The sequence below is a fragment of the Crocodylus porosus genome, unplaced genomic scaffold, assembly GCF_001723895.1.
Source record: "Crocodylus porosus isolate Cpor-Errol unplaced genomic scaffold, CroPor_comp1, whole genome shotgun sequence".
Classification (NCBI taxonomy): Eukaryota; Metazoa; Chordata; order Crocodylia; family Crocodylidae; genus Crocodylus; species Crocodylus porosus.
This window is the reverse complement of record NW_017728943.1, coordinates 85,136,364-85,155,700: the sequence shown is the minus strand read 5'-3', so window position 1 is coordinate 85,155,700 and position 19,337 is coordinate 85,136,364. Positions and strand designations below refer to the sequence as shown.

Sequence of the window (19,337 nt, the reverse complement as noted above, 5' to 3'; positions counted from 1 at the left end):
CCATGTTGGTTGCCCCTGAGCATGCATTCCCCCGCAAGGCCCTCCTGGATGTGTGCCAGGATAATTTTTTCAAAGAGCTTACCCGGGATTGAGGTAAGACTAACTGGTCTGTAATTTCCCGGGTCCTCTTTTTTTCCCTTTTTGAAGATAGGGTCCACAAAAGAGGCAGTATGGTAACTTTAGTTCCTTTGGCTACAGATTGTTTTCTTGCTGTTGCTAATATGAATGTGGGGCAGGCATCAGGGGAAAACAAAAACTTGGAACGTTTATAAAAAATGTCTCTTGTTGGCAGCTTTCAGTTTTCTTTGTTGTTTATATCTTAAAATGTTGCTTTCATATGTTTCCTGTTATTCTGCTCTGAAATGACTTCCTGAGATTTCTGAAGCACTCTTATTGTAGGGTCTTTAATCAACAGTTGAAAAATCATCTGGTAGGCAAAATCCTCAGGACCAGAACCTTCCCAAGTTGTTCTGACTTCCACAACACAATGGGTTCCACCCCCTCCCCCAGCCCCCCATTCCGTTTTTGGTTCCAGACTATGATAGCTTCTAAACACTAGATATATTATACACTTAAGACGTCGTATAGATTTAAGTTCAGTGACTCCTGTTTGCAGGCCCTAGATCCTTTCCCCTGAATGTTGTATTCTTTTTTCTGTATGTTGAATATTTTCTAAAATTTACTTTTTATACTCAACATAGAGAGACTTAATTTATGAGGACAAACTTCTCTTAGATTACAGGAGACAAATAGATATTTAATAAGTGAGAAAATAAAGTCTTACTTGTACTTGTTTTGGACAGGTTTTATTTTCTTCTTTCATTAATGGCTGGCCATGACAAATTTCTTTCATCGGTGCCAGTGGAAGCTGCAAGAAGAAAGGGGTCCTTTTGTGTGTTATTTCCTACCTGTGCATCTCTTCCAAGCTTTCACTCATTACAGCAATCTCCATCTCTTTCATGTTGATTCATGTGTCAGTCAAAATGCAGTCTTTCAAATGAGCTGAAATGAAAAATACATTGAGGTTTATCCTTCACTAGCATTTTTTCACATTGTATGCTTTCATAATCGTTGGGTTACAACCTCATTTTTCAGCCACCCTTGCTTGTATGTCTCAGGTTACATTTATTTCATCTGATTGTACTGTGTCATTTACAAACTTGTAAACACCTAAACAAGTCCAGGATGAGCAATTAGCATTCCACCCAAGTAATACTTTACCACAGCAGCCTATCCGCTTGCCCCTCAAAAACAGTTGTCCTGGAGGAGGCAAGATAGTTTTGCTGCAAGCAGCAAAACAATATTTGACACAATGGACACAAAGCTTTCGTTTGCATTTAGCTCTCCACAGGAACCTGTCAACAGTCTGCTTAGGGGATATACCAAATAGCTGGGTTTCATAGCCACCCTCACTCCATCCACTTCTGACTAGCACAGCCCATTCTTGGGCTCCACTTGTCAGAGAAATGACTAGGGTGTGCGAAACAGGCCATATTCAATTCAGATTCAGCCCAAATCAGGGACAGTGATTTGATTTGTTGATTCGGATCACTGTCCCTGATTTGATTCAGCTGAATCTGAAGATTTGATGCTGATTCAGAGAATCAGCGATTCAGACATAGACACACCTTTAAATATTTTTTCTGCATATCTTGAGGTACCAGGTGTGGCTCATGAACACTGCAATGGTGGGGCGGATGGAGCATCCCACAGGAATGCGGGGGGGCCCCCTGCACACTTGGCAGCAGACCTGGAAGTGGACTAGAAGTACTTCCGGTCCACTTCTGGGTCCGCCACCAAGCATGCAGGGTCCACCCCCCCACCTCCCCCGAGTCCCCTCCCACCTCAGCGATTGGCTGCAGGGGGACCCTGGGTGCCCTCCCAGAACCAGGAGGCACCAGTCACCAAGCCAGGGGCGGGGGGAGGCTTCTGGTCTACTTCCAAGTCTGCTGTTAAGCACGCTGGGGACCCCCCCACCGCACTTCTGTGGGATGCTCCATCCACCCCACCATCACAGCATTCACAAGCCACCTGGTACCTTGAGGTATGTAGAAAAAACATTTAAAGCTGTGTCTATGTCCAGATCTTTCCGAATCAATTGAGAGAGATTAAAGGGTCCCCAGATTTGGTTCTGATTCAGAGATTCAGCCACCGAACCAGGCCAAATCTCTGCCAAATCGAATCGGGGACCAAAGCTTTGCACAGCCCTAGAAATTACACCTGCCTTTTTACTGCTCTTGCCTTCCCACCCTTTTCACTTTGAAGATTTTCCATCCAAGAGCAATGTAGCTTCATTAACATTTGTAGAAATCATAACCTGAATTGCTCATAGCTTGAATTACCTGTATACATAACCTAAAACAAGCCTCTTATATTTATTAGTGTTTACTTGGCAGTACTTCCTCTTGCTTTTCTCCTTTTTACATTTCAATTTACTTTGTCTGGGTGTATTGTACTACTCATCTGGCTACTATCCCAGACACTCTGGATGATATCAGTCTATCATGATGCCACTAGAGTATAAATACAACTGTAAACTGTAGGTCTGCCAAGCAAAATCATTTAATAAGCCTTATAATTTTATTTTAGAGGTGACTCTAAAGGATATATTCAACTGTTGGTGTCTGTGAATTTCCACATGTAATGTCTATTAATGTTAAGCTAATATTTAGCAAGTGCTTTAATATTTGGAACCACATTTTATAATGGAGATTCTCCAAATTTTGAACCTACACTTATTTCTTCTTCTCGGTAACAATTGGGTTTGCATGAAAAAAATATAATGTCCACTGTCCTAATTACTAGGTCACTTTGCAATGTGCAGTTTTGTTTGTTTTTACTACCCATAAGTCTGGTATCCTCTGCACATTTGATCATACAAAAGGGAAGCTATCAACATAGAGAGCTATGTAATTTGTATTTGGGGAGAGAGATGCTATTTAATTTTTAATTCTCAATAAAAAGGGTACTGTCAACACTAAGAGTGTTCAGAATACGAAGTACCTACTACTTAAAAACTCCCTGGGTGCTTGTACATGCAACAATGTCATGATGCTCACATGATGAAAATTTCCCTTTGTATGACTTAATGGCATTACATGTACAAAAGTTTTGGTGGTTCAAAATGAGTTTCCATTGTTGCAAACTAAACTACATCCCAGTGTAGTTTAGTTTGCAATGTTGGAACTTGGAAAGTTGCAGCCACTAGCTCACCCCCTGGCTGCAGGAGACACAGGCAGGTTCTGCAGAAAGAAAGGATCAGGCCCCTCGCAGCTTCTGCCTTCAGCAGGCTCCTGCAGCCAGCAGGACACCTGGGGCTGCCCGGGAATGAGCTGACTTTCTGCTGGGGCAGCATGGGGAGACAGCAGGAAAGCAACTGGGTGTGCTGGTGGCTAGAGAAGAGGGCAGGAACAGGACACAGATACCTGGGTGGGCTGCTTCCTTCCTGGAGTCCGTTCAGGCTTCCATCATCCCATGCACCGTCCCCGCCACTTTCTCTGGCCGCCAGCACACCCAGCTGCCCTCCTGCCACCTCCCTGCAGTCCCCCAGGGGCAAGCCAGCTTGTTCCCGGGCAGCCCCAGGAGTCCTGCCGGTTGCAGGAGCCTGCTCAAGGCAGAAGCAGTGAGGGGCCCGATCCTTTTTTTATGCAGAGCCTTGCCCACCTCTCCTGTGGCCAGGGGGCAAGTTGACAGATTAGTTCTCCCCCCCAGCTGCAAGAGAGGCGGGCAGGCTCCACTGGGGGGGAAAAAAAGAATCAGGCCCCTTGCTACTTCTGCCTTCAGCAGGTGCCTGCAACCACCAGAACAATGTCATATGTACCATGTTGGAAAAATAAAACCCACCTTTCAGTTTAGGGGACATAGAATGCAAACCTAAGACCTAAAACCACATAATGTGTACAAGTGCCTCCTAATGTTTCACTACTAGGACAGAAGTAACACTGCAGGCAATCAGAAAGTGTTCCACAGCCTACGGAGTGAAAATTAATGCAGTAAACTCTTTGGAGAGTAAATGCCTGTGCAATAGACAAGGACAGATGCACTCACTTTATTTGTGTGTGTGTGTGTATATATATATCTCTCAGCATTGGAATTAAATAGGTGTTAATACAACTAATAGAAATCAGTAAATTTTTAAAGTCTCTCTAAAAATCCCTTGCCCTTTTAATAGCTTAACTTTAAATGTCATGACTGTTATGATGTCACCACCTCACTATTTTTCCAGACATCAGAGTCTTCCAACTGAGACAGGGCCTGAAAATTTAATGAGAAAAAGGAAAAAAAAAAATGGAATTAAAGAAATGAAAAATCCAGGCCAACTGTACCTTACCAAAGAAGCAGAAAAGGCACATATATAATTTTGTTTCTATTTGCTGGTTAGCACTGAGGGAGAATGGGGTTGGGTTAAGGATGAGGGTGATTGTTTTTGTTTGCTTATTTTTTAACTTTTTTCCTTTTAAGTGATCACAGCTATGTTTTCCCAACAGAAGATACAGTACCGAAGAAGGTGGTGTGCCACTTCAATGGAAAAACATATGCTGACGAAGAACGTTGGGACATTGACAGCTGCACACATTGCTACTGTTTGCAGGGTCAGACCCTTTGCTCCACTGTCAGTTGCCCACCTCTCCCATGTGTAGAGCCCATCAATGTTGAAGGAAGCTGTTGTCCCATGTGTCCAGGTAATAAGAACATAGCCTAAATTGGACAAGTTATGTTGTTTTCCAAGGTTGTAATCAGCTTTTTACATAAGCTGTGATTCATACAGAGCGCTGCATATTGAAGATATCAGGAGTGTTTCTTGTATCACAAAAAACAGCAGCACAGGATAATTGAGGAACTAAATACTCACTATAGATAGGCAAACACTGAACAATAGTATAGCTCCTGAAAACTGTGAATTAAAAAATTAACTGCTTGCTTTTCCTCACCAACTGACTTATTCATAAATTTTGGGAGAAGAGTGGAAAGCAAAGCATGATGGTCAAATGGAAGAAGAAATATTTGTATTCCTCTGTAGATCTACAGGTGTCTGGCATTTCTTTTGCCCCACCAATTGGGAATTTCTTCCCAAACTGATTTTATAAAAAACATACTTTTGATATAATGGGGCAATTTCTTATCTATGTCCAAGTGAATCAACAAAGGAATTTGTTGCAACTTCCTTATTCTGGTCCTGACTTATTACTGCAGATTTGCACTTTTATTTCTGTCAGTTGATAACCTCTAAAAGACAATCTGCGAGTTGAGCTTCAGCTCTTCCCTTTTCAAACCCTTTATATATCTCAAATATTAGGAACTCCAAATGAGGTTGTAGTAAGAAGTGTTTAAGACAACTCTACACCAGTTGGGAAAGTTCAGCTGTGTTCTTGGCCTTTAATGTTGGTAGAGTAGGATTAATAGGAGCAGAATCTTGGAATCTAAGGACTATGACATAGTATATTACTACAAGATATTTTGACCAAAAAACCCCACCTCTGAGGGCTGTTCCATACAGTTCTCAATGGTACAATAGCACTGGGCTACAAGCAGTAGTATCCTGTACAATATGAAATAAACAGCAACCTGTAACCTTCCACATGTGTTCAGCAAGCAAAAATACTCTAACAAATAAAAAAGAATTGATAGCAGTAATGATGAGGGCTTCCAAAGTAGCAGCAAGATCCAGAGGGTTAAAAGACTACCGATCCAAAAAAGTCCAGAACCCACAGGTAGGTAGAGCAAAGTGGTGATGATTTTATGATTTATGAAAAATGTATTTATCCTATTTGCAGAGATGTATGTACCTGAGCCCACCAACATCCCTATTGAGAAAACAAATCACCGGGGAGATAATGAACTTGAAGCACCAATTTGGCCTACACCCAGTGAAAATGACATTGTCCATCTCCACAGAGGTAAGAGCTGACAGAAGTTAACTGTACTTTGTAAGGTCTGTACTTCCTCCTTATGTTCATTTGATGTAGGAAGGAAGCTAACAACTAGCCTTTTCAATATGTTTACAAAGGTCTAGGCATAATTTCTGCAGGATAAATACAAGAAATAATGCAATTTATCATTTTGAAGTAGAAGCAAAATACCTAATATGCTTCTGTAAGCAGGAAATGCATGCCTATGCTCTCGATTTCTACTTAAATGCAGAAAAATACTCCTTTAAATAAGATTCAGCTTGTAATATATAATTATGTAATGTGATTCTGATAAGAAATATTGGCAAACTTAATCTATTAAAGTACTGTATAAAAATGTATTAAATTCAGTCAGTTTGAGTCTCCCATTTACATTAGGTAGTACTTATTTGTAAGAGTAAGAATGAATGACTTCAGTGGCAGTATCATCTTGAGAAAGTATGGCACAACTGGGCACTTAACAAAAATGTTTGTTTAATAAGTTCTTGCAGTTGACCACTATACAAATGTATTAAAGTCAACACACATGTCTTTACCTTTCTCTCCCTCCCCGACTATGATGGGTGTTTTCTTCTTCAAATAGGTGGTTTGATTGAAGTTATTGAAGGAAGAATTAAGTTTGTATTTTGTTCTGAAAATATTGAGCTTTATATCCCATTAATTCCATGCAAGGGTAAATTCTGCTGGTATGGGTCATTCTGAGAAAGTACTATTTTCTACACATTCATATTGTTGAGATCAACAAGTTCCATTTCCAGAAACTTGTAGTTATCATGAGAACTAACAGTCGCACATACACGGAAGGCCCTTTGAGTACCTTGGGCTAAACTCACAGGCTAAGTACAGACAGTCAAACAGCCTAAGGCTAAATTGATTCAGTCTTTGCAGGTTAGTCTAATGCAGAGATTAAACTGAGAAACAACTGAATACACATTTACTTTTGAATCAAAAAATACAGTTGCATGCCTGCAGTTGCTCAGGCCAGAAGCTGGGTGGGCGCTAGGGCATGGCTTTCTGGCACGTAGCCAGCATGGGTTGTGTGTTCACTTCTTCCTGCTGCCCCCGAAGTCTCTGTGATTTGCAGTGCACTATCACAGCAGCAGGACTCTGCAGGGTTACTCGTCACTTCCTCTTCCCGCTTCCATGCGACTCTGGGATTTGTAGTCCACAGTTGCGGCCAGCAGTAACTTTCAGTAAGTTTAGTGGGCAGGGCAGCTCTGTACTCGCGGGGGGGAAGGCAGATTTAACCCCTCTCCATGGCCCCACACCCCAGCCAGGGTTTGCTTGGCGGGGGGGAAGGGGAAGCAGTCCCTGCCTTCCCACACCCCACCCCTCAACCCTTCTCTGCTGGAGCAGGCTGCAGAGCATGCTGGAGGACTCTGATTTAACTTAAACCAAGGAATGATTTCTGGGACAAGTTTCATTAACTGGTTTGACCCAAATCAGTTCAGTCTGATACTACATTCAACCAGGTTTATTTTAAACCAGTTTCAGCCATTTTGAAACTGGTTTATTTGCACTGAAAGTCTGTTCTGTTACAAGTTCAAACCAGTTTCTGGTTACTTAAACCGGTTTATGTGTAACTTCTGTCCCTAGCCAGAGATGAGGACTGGAATCTTCATTTTTGACCTGATACTCAGTAAAGAACCAGAAAGGACAACATAGTACTATGATGATGCACTCTAGGAGCCCTGTCTTTCTACAGCTATAAATCTGTCATAACCAACTTTTGTCTGGGGTTCATTAGCTTCAGAAGACATATCAAAATATTTTGATTCATACTAATAGTCAGGACACAGAGCCTACAACATTAATGCAGAAACTGCTATATGCATGTCGCATAGCTTTCTGAGTAAAGCCAAATGCATGTGTTAAATTATAGTTTGGTAATTTAACCTTCTATCAAAATATCTGTAAAGTTCTATTCATCACAGCTTATCTAGGTGATGAACAGCCTGGTGAATCCAAACCATCTCCATTCAGCTGTGGAATTACCGGTCTGCATAAAATGGTTTGGATATCAGCCTTTGTAGTACCAGCATAGCATCTGGGGGAGATAAATGCCAACAGTCCCATGGAACAAGTGTCTGGTGTGATGAATGGTGCTTTGCATAAGAAGTTGAATGAATATTCATGTTAGTAGAGCTGATATTTTGCTTGAATTTAATGTCCTCAGTATTTCTTAACAGTTTTTAGTAAACATTCAGTACAGTGGGTTGCTGGAAAAAATACTCCTTTCTAGAAATATACATGCTGCTGTTTAGCCACAATCAGCAATAGCAAAACTTGCACAACTGTAAAAAGAAAAAACACACTTTTTTAAATGTTTTCCATACATATTTTACTGCATGTGGCCAGCTTCTTTTGGAAGAAGGCAGGGTGCATATCAACCTTACAGGCTAAGTAATATATATAAATAGGCTTTCAATAAACTCTAACTCACTTCATCAGATGCTGTCTGATGAATCTAAATGAAGTGAGCTTGAATTCATAAAAGCTTGTACTCTGCTTAGTCTGCAAGGTTCATCTCTAGCCTGCCCTCTTCTGGACTTCAGACTAACACAGCTAACTACCTCCCTCAGCTTTTGGCCAGCAGTATTTACTGGCTGATATGCCCATGACCTGAGTATCGTTGTGCTTCTAACTAAGATAAGTGACCCCAACTGCTTCTCAGTTCCTGCTCATCTCCCAGGGCTAGGAATGGAAACTTGCAGTGTCAGCTTCGTCTTTCACTGCAGTTCTTTGTTATGCAAAACATTGTAATTAGTACTTAATTGCTAGTTATTTGTTTTAGAATTAAGATGTTTTAAAGTTTCCTTTTTTGTTTAGAAGGAAATTAGCTTCTTTGTTTTCCAGGGATTTAGCTCTGAAATTGTGATCAGTCATAACAATTAGCACAAATCTTTAGGCTTTAAAAATTGTTCTTATACAAAGCTAAAATGTCTCACAGTGATGGCTCTCCAATGCTCAGTGTGTCCAGAAGTGGAGTAAGCGTAAAACATTTCCTAAAACTGAGATGTCAAAAGTATAGCCCAACGGCAAGACCCAGCCAAGTGAGCCATTTCTTTTGACCCATGGAGCTCCTTGTGGGACCAGGAATTAAGAGGCAGGGTCTGCTGCATAGTATGCAGTAGGCCTGTGCAAAGCAGCTAGTATTTGCTTCAGATCCAGCTGAGTCGGGGGACAGTGATTCAATTCAGTGATTCGAATCACTCTCCCAAATGGATTTGGCCAAATCTGATTCAGAGCTTCGGCTGCTGTCAAGTCTCAAAATCACACAGGCCCCATCCCCCACAGATAGGGAAAATTCTCTTATTGGAGAGGTCACTGTATATACCTCCAAGCCCTGAGAGGCCTAAAGCAACAATTTCTGAGAATTCATTACCTAAAAGCATTCTTGACTGCCCCTTCACTTCAGGGCATTGAAGTAGCCACTCCTAAAGGTCTAGTTTTGTCTGGTAAAACCTTAGGCAACAAGAAGAGGAAGGAGCACTGGGACCACAAGAAAAAGAGATCTCAGTCCTCGGTCTCTTCCTCAAGAAGCCACAAATCCTTTCAAGTCTTACAGATAAAGGGTAGTACTAAGCCTAAAATACATCCAGACAAGCATCTGTCACCACATCTTAAGCTTTGGCTCCCTCAGTACTATTTAAATTTCCTGGTACTAGTTTTCTAACCCCAATCTATTTGAAACCATCTCCCCTGGTACCAGTGCCATCAAAAAAAATCAGTCCTCAGCATCAAAACATTCCATATTAAAATCCTAAATAACATCTAAAAATCTACTGTCTCATCAGTACCAGACTTTCCACTATTAAGAGAGGTAAAGGTGCCTTCCCCATGACTGCTCCAACACCAGTAATGTGTACATCGCCAACATTAGCCACAGCATAAGAAAAATATGGTACAGCTCCTTTTCTTTTTAAATAAGAAAAAAATCATTCTCCTTTTCAGCTTCTAAGGTAGTAGAGAGATGTCACTGACTTAATCCTTTGAGTCCAGATATTTAGCTCAGTTTAAGTCTGAGAGAGAATCTAAAGTTGATTTTCAATACCCTAGGTCAGTGGTTTTCAACCTTTTTCATCTGCAGACCCCTATACAAGTTTGAATGGAAATACAGACCCCTCTTCATTTTAAGTGTGGGTACTCACATACTTTTGATTGATCATAGTCTTCTTTTGCAGACCCTTTAGGCATAGTCTGCAGACCTCCAGAGGTCCACAGACCACAAGTTGAAAACCACTGCCATAAGCAAATAGGCTGAAGGAGGTATGCTGCTCCCTAGTATCCCACTCCCCCTGGAAAACCATTTGCTGCTCTACGCTTCCTTTCTCCCCCTCCTTCACCTGAGTGAAGTTACTCAGTCACTTCAGCCTGGTCATTTCGCAAATGAACAGATGGCTCTAATGAGGAATTTCAAACAGAGTATCAACCTGTCCTGGCTCAAATACTCTCATCATCACTGGATAAAGATCTAGTCCTTGTGTCATCTACTTCTACCTCAGGTGACTGTAAGACATTCCAGAACACATTGGAGATCCTAGGTGAGGATTCCAGGGGAACAAGAATCACACACGATTTGGGATCTGCTGTGTGCCCCATTACTTTGATGTCTTGCAGAGCCCATCAGTAAAGTATATAAATTGTAATGGAGGATGCTTGCCTCTCTGGCACCAGCATCAAAGAGAACAGACAGTCCATCACTACTACGTTCCTTCCTAAGTTTTTGGATAATTTTACATTGCATGCTAGGTTCATTGATTGTTTCTATGGTCAAAGTAAACACAGAATACAGTCAAAAGACAAGAAGCCTGAAAAATTTGTTTAGACAGAAAAATGATTCACCATCTAAATAAGAGCCACTAATTAGAAAACCCTGTTGGCAAAATAAGACTATCTGTATTAGACTTCCATGAGTAAATTCATAGAAAGTCTTCCACAAGGCAACAGGGAGGACTTCAATTTACTGAAGATCAATTTGTGGCATGCACCTCTTCAAACAGCCCTAGATGCTATGGATACAGGCTCCAATTCCATGAAAATCTGAATTGCCATAAAGAGATCTTAGTGGCCCCATAGTATGGAATCACTCAGTTTCATATAACAACTGAGGATCTTCCATTTGAGGGATTTTAACATGTACGTGCTAAAACAAGTGAGACCTTAGACTCTGAAATCCAGTTCCTTACTTTAATCAGGAGAGACTCAGCATTGACATTTTCAGTGAACAGTCCTCAACTCTGGAACCCCAACACTTTGGTCTTACAGAGCACACATTTGTCAATTTATGTACTATTATATCATATACTTGCAATATTTGTTTCTTTTTTTCAGACACTACCTAAAAAGGTGAGATAAGTGAAGAGATAAATTCGGATAATCTATGTGGCCTGAATCATAGCAAAATACTTGGCTTGATGAATTAAAATAAATGCAAGTAGAATTTCCAGTGTGCAACTGAAGTGCACATGAAAGGAGTCTCAATGTCTCTCCAGCAAAAAATCTAGCTAAATAAGCAGGCTTGAGTCTGTGAAGGTACTAAAATTTCTGTTCTTTCTAACACAGAGAAAATGACTGACAAAGAGCATTTCTCACCCAAGGAAAAAGCAAAAAAAGGGTAGTAGGAAACTTAGTGAGAAATGGCCACAAAAGGCACAAATATAGTGGCTAAAGCTACAGAAAAAAATGAAAGAAACAAAGGCTTTATCTACTGTAATCCAATCTCTCAAAGAGATAAAAGAAGGAAATGAAAAATTTACCCATAAAACTGATACAGTATTAAAAGAAATAAATTTCTAGGTGTTTCATGGTCCATATTACTGTAGTATCTAAGCCCCTCTGAGTCTTTAAATGTATGTATTCTTGCCATTCCCTGAAGAGAGTAAGTGCTATTATCTCTATATTATAGTACGATAAAAAAGTAGGTAGTTAAAGTGGAATCAAATATAGGAAAAGATGAGAAAAGAATCATCTCAAGGACAGCCACCACATCAAAAGAAGAAAATAAACAGGGAAAGGTGTAACATGAACACATGCCATCAGGGGAAAAAAGATGATTTGGAAAAAAATCACTCCAGGTGCAATAATACAGGGTTAAGAGGACTTAACTTGTGGCAGTGAGAGGGGAGAGGGATGGTCACTTGAAAATACTCTGAAATCATCATCCTAGCAAAGAAAATCTCCAGCATTCCTATAGCAATTGAGGGAATGTAAAGGCATGAACCCTCTCACCAGATTAACTGTTAGGAAAATACAAGTTTTTTGATACCTTGCTCAGCACAGAAGCCAAACTTGCTTACCTGGCATACCTGGACCAAAAGCTTAAATACCCATACAAGGGTTTGAGTTGAGAAGTTTCTCTCTCTCTGTGGGTACACAGTCCAAACTATAATATAGCTCTGTGTGTGTGTCTATATACTGCTTATGGCATGCTCTGCTCTGCTAGACTAAGCAGCAAGTGATGTAATACAGTGATTCATTTCTTATGCAGAAGATTTCTATCTTCACAGAAACTCTTCCAACTTATTTCCTAGCAGGAGACAATTGAAACATAAAATGGACAACATCAAAATAGGCCTATTCTTATCCCGATGCTATAAAAAATACAATATGAAAGGTTTTATTTAACCAGGATTTGAGGAATAAATAGATGCTGTGGAACTACCTTTGCATCCTTTCTGGACCCTACATTGATCACGAATTGGCAGGACCCAGCCCCCAAAAGAAATAAAAACTCAAAAGGTGTATAAAAAGAAAATATACCTGACGGAAATGAAACCTGATCAAAAGAGATAAAGGTGCTCTTACTACCTTTCTATTCCCAGCAGCTACAATATTTAGAAGAGGATGAACATGAAAGGATAGTGTATGTATATAGTGGTTTACCAGTCAGATAAATTAATAATAAATAACAATTATTCTTGTGATTATCTGTCTATATATAAAGAGAGAAAGAGATGTAAAAATAGTTATATCAGTATATCCGCACATACATGAATAGCTGTGCAAAAATAACATTTCTTCCCCATCTCCAGAGCGACCAAAAAGCCTAGCTATGTAAAGTAAATATGAGCTAACAGATCTGACGTGTGCTTTGGCTCCATATTGTGAAACATTGCAGCTTTTTGAGATTTTTATACCAAACTAAGAACTGATAGAGTGCCAGATAATGAGTGCTGTATCACCATGTATACGCTGTAATTGCACAAAGCACAGTTAAATGGAACAAAAAAGCCATCTGTCATTCTACTTGGCAAATTACTGTTCCAGTCACAGTTACTTGTTCATACAAAACTGAGTTAACAGATGCTCATTTCCCCTCTCAACTTCTACTTGTCCTGTCCCTGGAGCTCATGATAGGTATAGGCAAGTCTTAAAATCCTTCCATCAGGTCTGTACCTTCACCATAAACTACTGAATCCATTCCAAGCCCCGGACTGTTCAGGTGTCTCCAGTTGAAAATACAATTATCATATCCAGATAAGGGCTGTTGATTGCACCAGTCAGTATAAGATAACATTTCAAAACAGAGATCAGGGGAAAAAAGCACGAAGCCAAAATACTGGTAGGTGCTAAGGCTGGTACTTTTATAATCCTATTCTTGTTTATGATCCAGACAGATCAAGATCACGTAAGATTTATTACTACTAACAAATGTTCTTGTTCATACCTTTCAGACATGAGTCATCTTCAGAGCGATTACAGAGAAGGCAAAGGACCACAACCAAATGAAGATACATCTCTCAGCTCTGTTGCTTGGGTGACAGTTCCTATCATGACTGCCCTGATTCTTATAATAGCCCTTCTGCTTGTCAATCAGAAAAAGCAGTGGATACCTGTGTCTTGCTACAAAGCCCCAACAAAGGTACAGTGAAACTTTTATTTGTATGTCTCCATTTCTGAAAACAGGAGATTACCTGGAGTGTATTTTAGGTACATTTGAATCAATTTAATGTCAACTTAATTTTTTCCCTGCATCTCAACCCATGTTGCATTATTTTTTGACACTTGTACTCAGTTGTTATAATAAATTATTTATTGTGTAATGTCAAATAAAAATCACCAATTTGCCGCTCAATATGAATTTTCAGGAGCAAGAACCAAGATCAGCAGACAAACAAATCTGCAGTCAGAGATTCTTCTGTGTACATAGTTGGCACAGTTACTGTAGCTCTCATCTACTTTAAATTTGCCCTCAAAGGATAGTTATTATGTGTATGTATCAAAACATTTTCAAATTTTCTGCTAACTGCCATCTATACTGCTAAGACAGAAACCTCTAAGACACATTTGGGGTATAAGTAAATATAAATTAAACATCATTATTATTGATTGCAATTATAAAAATGAAATTGTATGAAAACTTGGAAATTAATAGTGAAAAAACACTTGAAACACTATAAAAAAATCATAGTTGTGGTTGCACAGAAAAACTTAATTTTGACTTCGGTGTTAAAGTCTTATTTCATACTAGTTCACCAACACTCCATTCATTTCTACACACCATAGACCAAGCAAGTGTATCTCATCCTAATTTATTATATGGACCACAACTTTACCATATAAAGATATACAGAACAAAAGCTGTTGGTACAAAAGCCGTTGGTACGCCTCAGTATTAGCATATTATGAATGAATAAATTATTTAACTAGAAATACTATGTCATTAAATGGTCATTAACTGATGATAGTTTTACAGTCTTTTAAAATGGCTGACCTGCCCCATCATGCTCTTTGAGAAAAAAACTAGGACTACTAGGAATCTCTGAGAGCATCCTGTTTCTTCTTCTCCAATGACAAAAATAGTAGGTGGCAACCATCTTGAAAAATGTCATTTCTTGGTAGAATTCTCTAGAACAGTAATCTTCCATAGCTACTGGGGGTGAAAAAAAACTTCTGGTTAAAAACAACAATGCCAGAAATGTCCAGTAAGCCGTAAAATCTTCCAATTCAGACAGTGCATTCATTTTTAGGGAGTTTTAATGCAGGGAAGCTTAAAGAATCTACATTATTCCATTTATGATCATTTGAGACAGAAGAGTCTGATGCAATATCTGAAATGTCTTAAAGGACTGGTATTAAAATTCAAAAGCTAACTAATGAATTTACTGTAAATTTCAGAAGAATCGTTCTGTACCTGAAAGTAACTGCTATAATTTTGAGAGTATATACATTATTCAAACATAACAAAGAATCTCTGTTTAAGTTCAATTTCAACTCTTTATATGGACCGTGACAGTCCATGGCTCTTAAACCTGAATGGTGTTTTTGTTCATTACCTTGTCAGTCATGTAAGAAGAACAGAATTTTTCCAACAGACCTCAATCACAGAGCACTGTCCAAAAGAAGTATTTTAGAAAAATGAGAAAATGGATAATATCTTAGAGGACAGAAGTTTGTAACTCCTGCTGATGGATGGAAAGATTTTTACCCTGACCCCAGTTTTGGTGAAACACTGATCAACTGCAAGACAATTCACTGTTAAGCTTAAAAAAAAGCAAAAAGTTATTAACGAAGTATTTGTACAGCCTAACTGATGTTAATACCCATAAGCAAAAGCCAGGAGTTATTTGCCAAGCGCTCATTTTGAATGAGGGTCATTCTTTTTCATCTTTCAAGCATAGTCATTACAGAAACTAATCATCTGTTCCCATGTATTTATTCCTTTTACATTGCTTCCACTGAACAAAATCATATGCCAGAAGATATTTTTGAGCAAGTATGAGTTGCTGAAGCCAGTGATTTTGATTCTATGGAGTCCCTTTCTCCAATGGATTGATTCTTGGAGTTTCTAGGTCACATCATGCCTTACTATTTCTCTCTCTTTCCTTTTTGCAGTCTTTCTTCTTTACTTCCTATTTACTTTCCTTATTTTACTATCTTTTATCCATGGTTCCTTGCCCCTCCTCTGACCTGATCTCTCTCTTCAGTAGTCCCACCACAGCCTTCTGTCGTACGTATGTCTTCTGTCCTTTAGCTGTACCTATTCTCTCTTTCCTTACAATCAAGATGCAAGTATTACAGCATATATAGGGGTTCAGTGAAATGCTATTAAGTGAAAATGGCCAGAAATATTGGGGAAAAAAGAACACTGAGGCAGGGCTCAATCCCCTGAAGCTGGAAAGAAGAGCAGGCCTTCCTTTCAGGGGCATTTGCTGCCTCCTTTGCAGGAACTTCAGTACTGCTACACCTTTCCTAATTTAGCACAGAAGAATTTTAAAATGGCAGATCTTTGCTCTGTTAATTCCCTGCCGTCATGTCACTTGAAATGTCCTTATATATTTAAAAGAATAACCTTGTTTTGTTTTGTTTTTTACAAAAGAATAATTTAATTCCTTATAGGACCATATTTTGAACTTTCTTTACATGGAAGACCAGTTTGCTCCATAACTAAGCCTCCGGACTTTAGCAGGAGTCCTGCTGTAGGGTAAGGTGTTACCACTTAGATGCCAGGTTCTGGTACCATTATTCCCAAATTGGAAGGGTTATTTAATATTATTTGTGTGAACAAGAGCACAAAAGTGGCAGATCAGAATTGCTATATAGTTAATCTCTCAGAAATCTTGTTTTAATAGAAAAATAGTTAGAAAAAAATCTATTTCTTCATTCTTATTTATTATAGAAGCATCTTTGTTTCAGTCTATAGCAGCACTGTAGTATGTAATACATTCCAGGCAGAATGTGGAAGCCATTTGTAGGCAAGCTCTTCTTTGTAGATTTGTGAATTCACAAAGGGTCAAAGTTTATTAAAGATCTTTATCATAAAACATCTTGTCCTGAGAGTTGCTTCCTCCAGTAACCTTCTGATTCTTCCTCCTGCTGTCTGCTGGGTGTTGGGATACTTACTAATAAGTGTAGACAACTAGGAACCATCTTGAGCTTCAATTCAATTTATGGAAAGGTACTCATGCCATGCTTTACTCCTTAAGGAGCACATCAACAGCAGTACTTAAATACCACCATTGTTTGCCATGTATTCTTCTCCTCTTTCACAATCATTCTTAAATATGTATTTGTGCTTGTGTATGTATGCATGCATGCACATGTGTGTAATGATGTGCACATCAGACAAGAATGCAAATAACTGCCCTGGCTCATAGTCATTACAATCCTAATATTTGATGCTTCCCTTTGCCTTCTGGCAATTTTGTTTGGCATAGTCTTGCGTCTCCTCTTTGTCATTAGTATTCTAATAATTCAATGCCCATTGCACTTGCTTTGTGGGACAGGATTTTCCTAGCTACCTAGACACATTGAGTACATTGCAGTGCAGCCAGCTTTAAGCCATATGTATTAATAATTCTCACAGTATAAACACATGAGCAATCATACTGAGAGATAAATTAATTAGGAAGTCCTTTATAATAGTAATAAATCAGATTGCCCAGATCAGCAGCTTTTGATCTGTTGTTCTTTTTGAAATCTTGCCTTCAGTGTTTTAGTCACTTGAGCCACACAGCTAAATCATGGTTTTTTTTCCCCCCCAGACACTGACAGTTTTTAAATAGAAAACACAAGCCACTTCCTTGAACCATGGGCAACCAATTTGGAGAAAGCAAAATGAGAAGGAATAATTGCAGGAACACTGACAATAAAATATACTCTTACACAAATGATGTTTCACTTTATATCCAAAAAAAACAAAACTCTGCAGAATAACTCAGTACAATAAAGCATTCAGTTTTAATATTAAGAAGTAATTCAACACACCAAAGCGGAAGCCTGTATGATAAATGAAAGGATATAAAAGAATACAGCTAAATGGGAAAATGTAACATAACCAAAAAAGGCTTCTATTTTTTCAGACTGGGGGGAAAAATAATTCATTTAAGACAAGTTATGCTAAAATATTAAAAAATGAAGCGCAAAAAACCTGGGAAACCTTTTTGCTCTCTAGTAGTATGAGACCACATTAATATTAGTTTCTTTCCTATTTAAATAGGTATCCTTAAAAGCTGTAAAACAGTAAATAGATTTGTTGAACAAAACCTGTTTTCAGATGTATCTGTTAGGACAAGCACAGATTCAAACCCAGTCACTTCTTATCTGATCTCTACAACTAAAGCTATGTCTTCATCTAAATTTTTCCCCTATTGTAATATCAATTTTGTGTAGTTGAGAGTATTATGTCCACAGTAAATAGTTTTCAGGTCTGGTAAATGCTGTACCTTCTCTTTGACATTTATCTGAGTTGGCAGATGTTTACTGTATGCTGTATGACTCTCTATTGAACATCATGATGTAAATAGTTCCATCTAATCCAGGATTTTCTGTTTAATTTCTGAGCTGTGCAAAAATATTTAAAACATTTCTAAAATTAAGAAGTACTAAAATTACTATATTTAATTTATCCTCTAAACTTTTGATTCTGTTAAACCAGTTAGCAACAGGTTATATCCATTCAGGGGCAGATCCAGAAGGGGTGCAGTGGCACCCCCTCTTTTGAACTGGACCATGCCATGAGAGCTTCTGGGGATTTTTTTTAAATTCCCAAAGCACATAAGAATCCAACCCCCCTTCCACTTCATACTCAGAGGTACATCTGCTCCCCTTCCCATAGTCCCCACCTCTACCTGCTGCTGCTGCTTTCCCCTCTGCCCTGGGGCAGGGAAACTTGTGCCAAAGCTACTTATGCCTGCTCCAGCCAATCTGGATGAGGACTGGGCTCAGCTGGGGACAGTGGCAGCAGCAGTGATGGATAGGGAGGGTGGGATCCCTCACCCTGCCTGGTCCCCCTACATCCCCCTTTGCCAAATCTTGGATCTGCCCCTATAGCCATCGGTACTGTTATCACAGTAGGGAATCAAATATTTGAACCATTAACAACATTTAATTTTTAAGTCTTCTGATGCTGGAGAAATGCATTAGAAAGTTAGCTGCCTTAAACTGGGCAGCCAGACACTGTGAGATGGCAGTCTGTAGTCAGTTCTATAATATTTAAAAATAAGAAGAATGGATCTCCCTCCCCTGCCTTCTCCCCTTCTCATCCTGCAACAGGGCGAGGGGTAAGAGACTGCAGACACACAGTGGACTGCCTCCAAAATGGAGTTCAATCCCCCACTCTACCAATCCAATCATTAACATTGGTTGGGTCAGGAGGATTGGTCTGACTCAGGGGTGGGCAGTTATTTTGCCTGGAGGGCCACAAGGGTAGCTCCACCCCTTGACAGGTGACCTTTAGAAGTCCCACCCCTAACCCCTGGCCTTTGCCACAGGAAGTGCTTCCATTTGCCCCCAGAAGTATTCCTTGGGGGAGGGGGTACTGCCATCATGGAAACAGAAAAAAAATTCATATACTAAAAGTCACAAACACCTACTATAATATATTTTGATTTTATTACAGAAAATATTTTTGTCATGATTTGTGTTTGTATAGTGTGTATAGAGGTGATTGCATAACAGCTCATCAATGTTCTTATATATTGTATG

At 39.4% G+C, this 19,337-nt stretch overlaps 1 protein-coding gene across 1 annotated transcript in view; it reads left to right on the top strand.

Annotated features, from left to right (window-relative positions):
• The window catches only part of CRIM1 (cysteine rich transmembrane BMP regulator 1), a gene marked incomplete at its 5' end in the record, with an annotated part of 383,203 nt that overhangs the window by 361,647 nt on the left and 2,219 nt on the right, over positions 1 to 19,337 (top strand). The window contains 3 exons of the mRNA XM_019548604.1: positions 4,488 to 4,682; positions 5,775 to 5,897; positions 13,586 to 13,773. Of these exons, the coding sequence (XP_019404149.1) occupies positions 4,488 to 4,682; positions 5,775 to 5,897; positions 13,586 to 13,773 (506 nt within the window). The remainder of the gene's footprint in view (positions 1 to 4,487; positions 4,683 to 5,774; positions 5,898 to 13,585; positions 13,774 to 19,337) is intronic.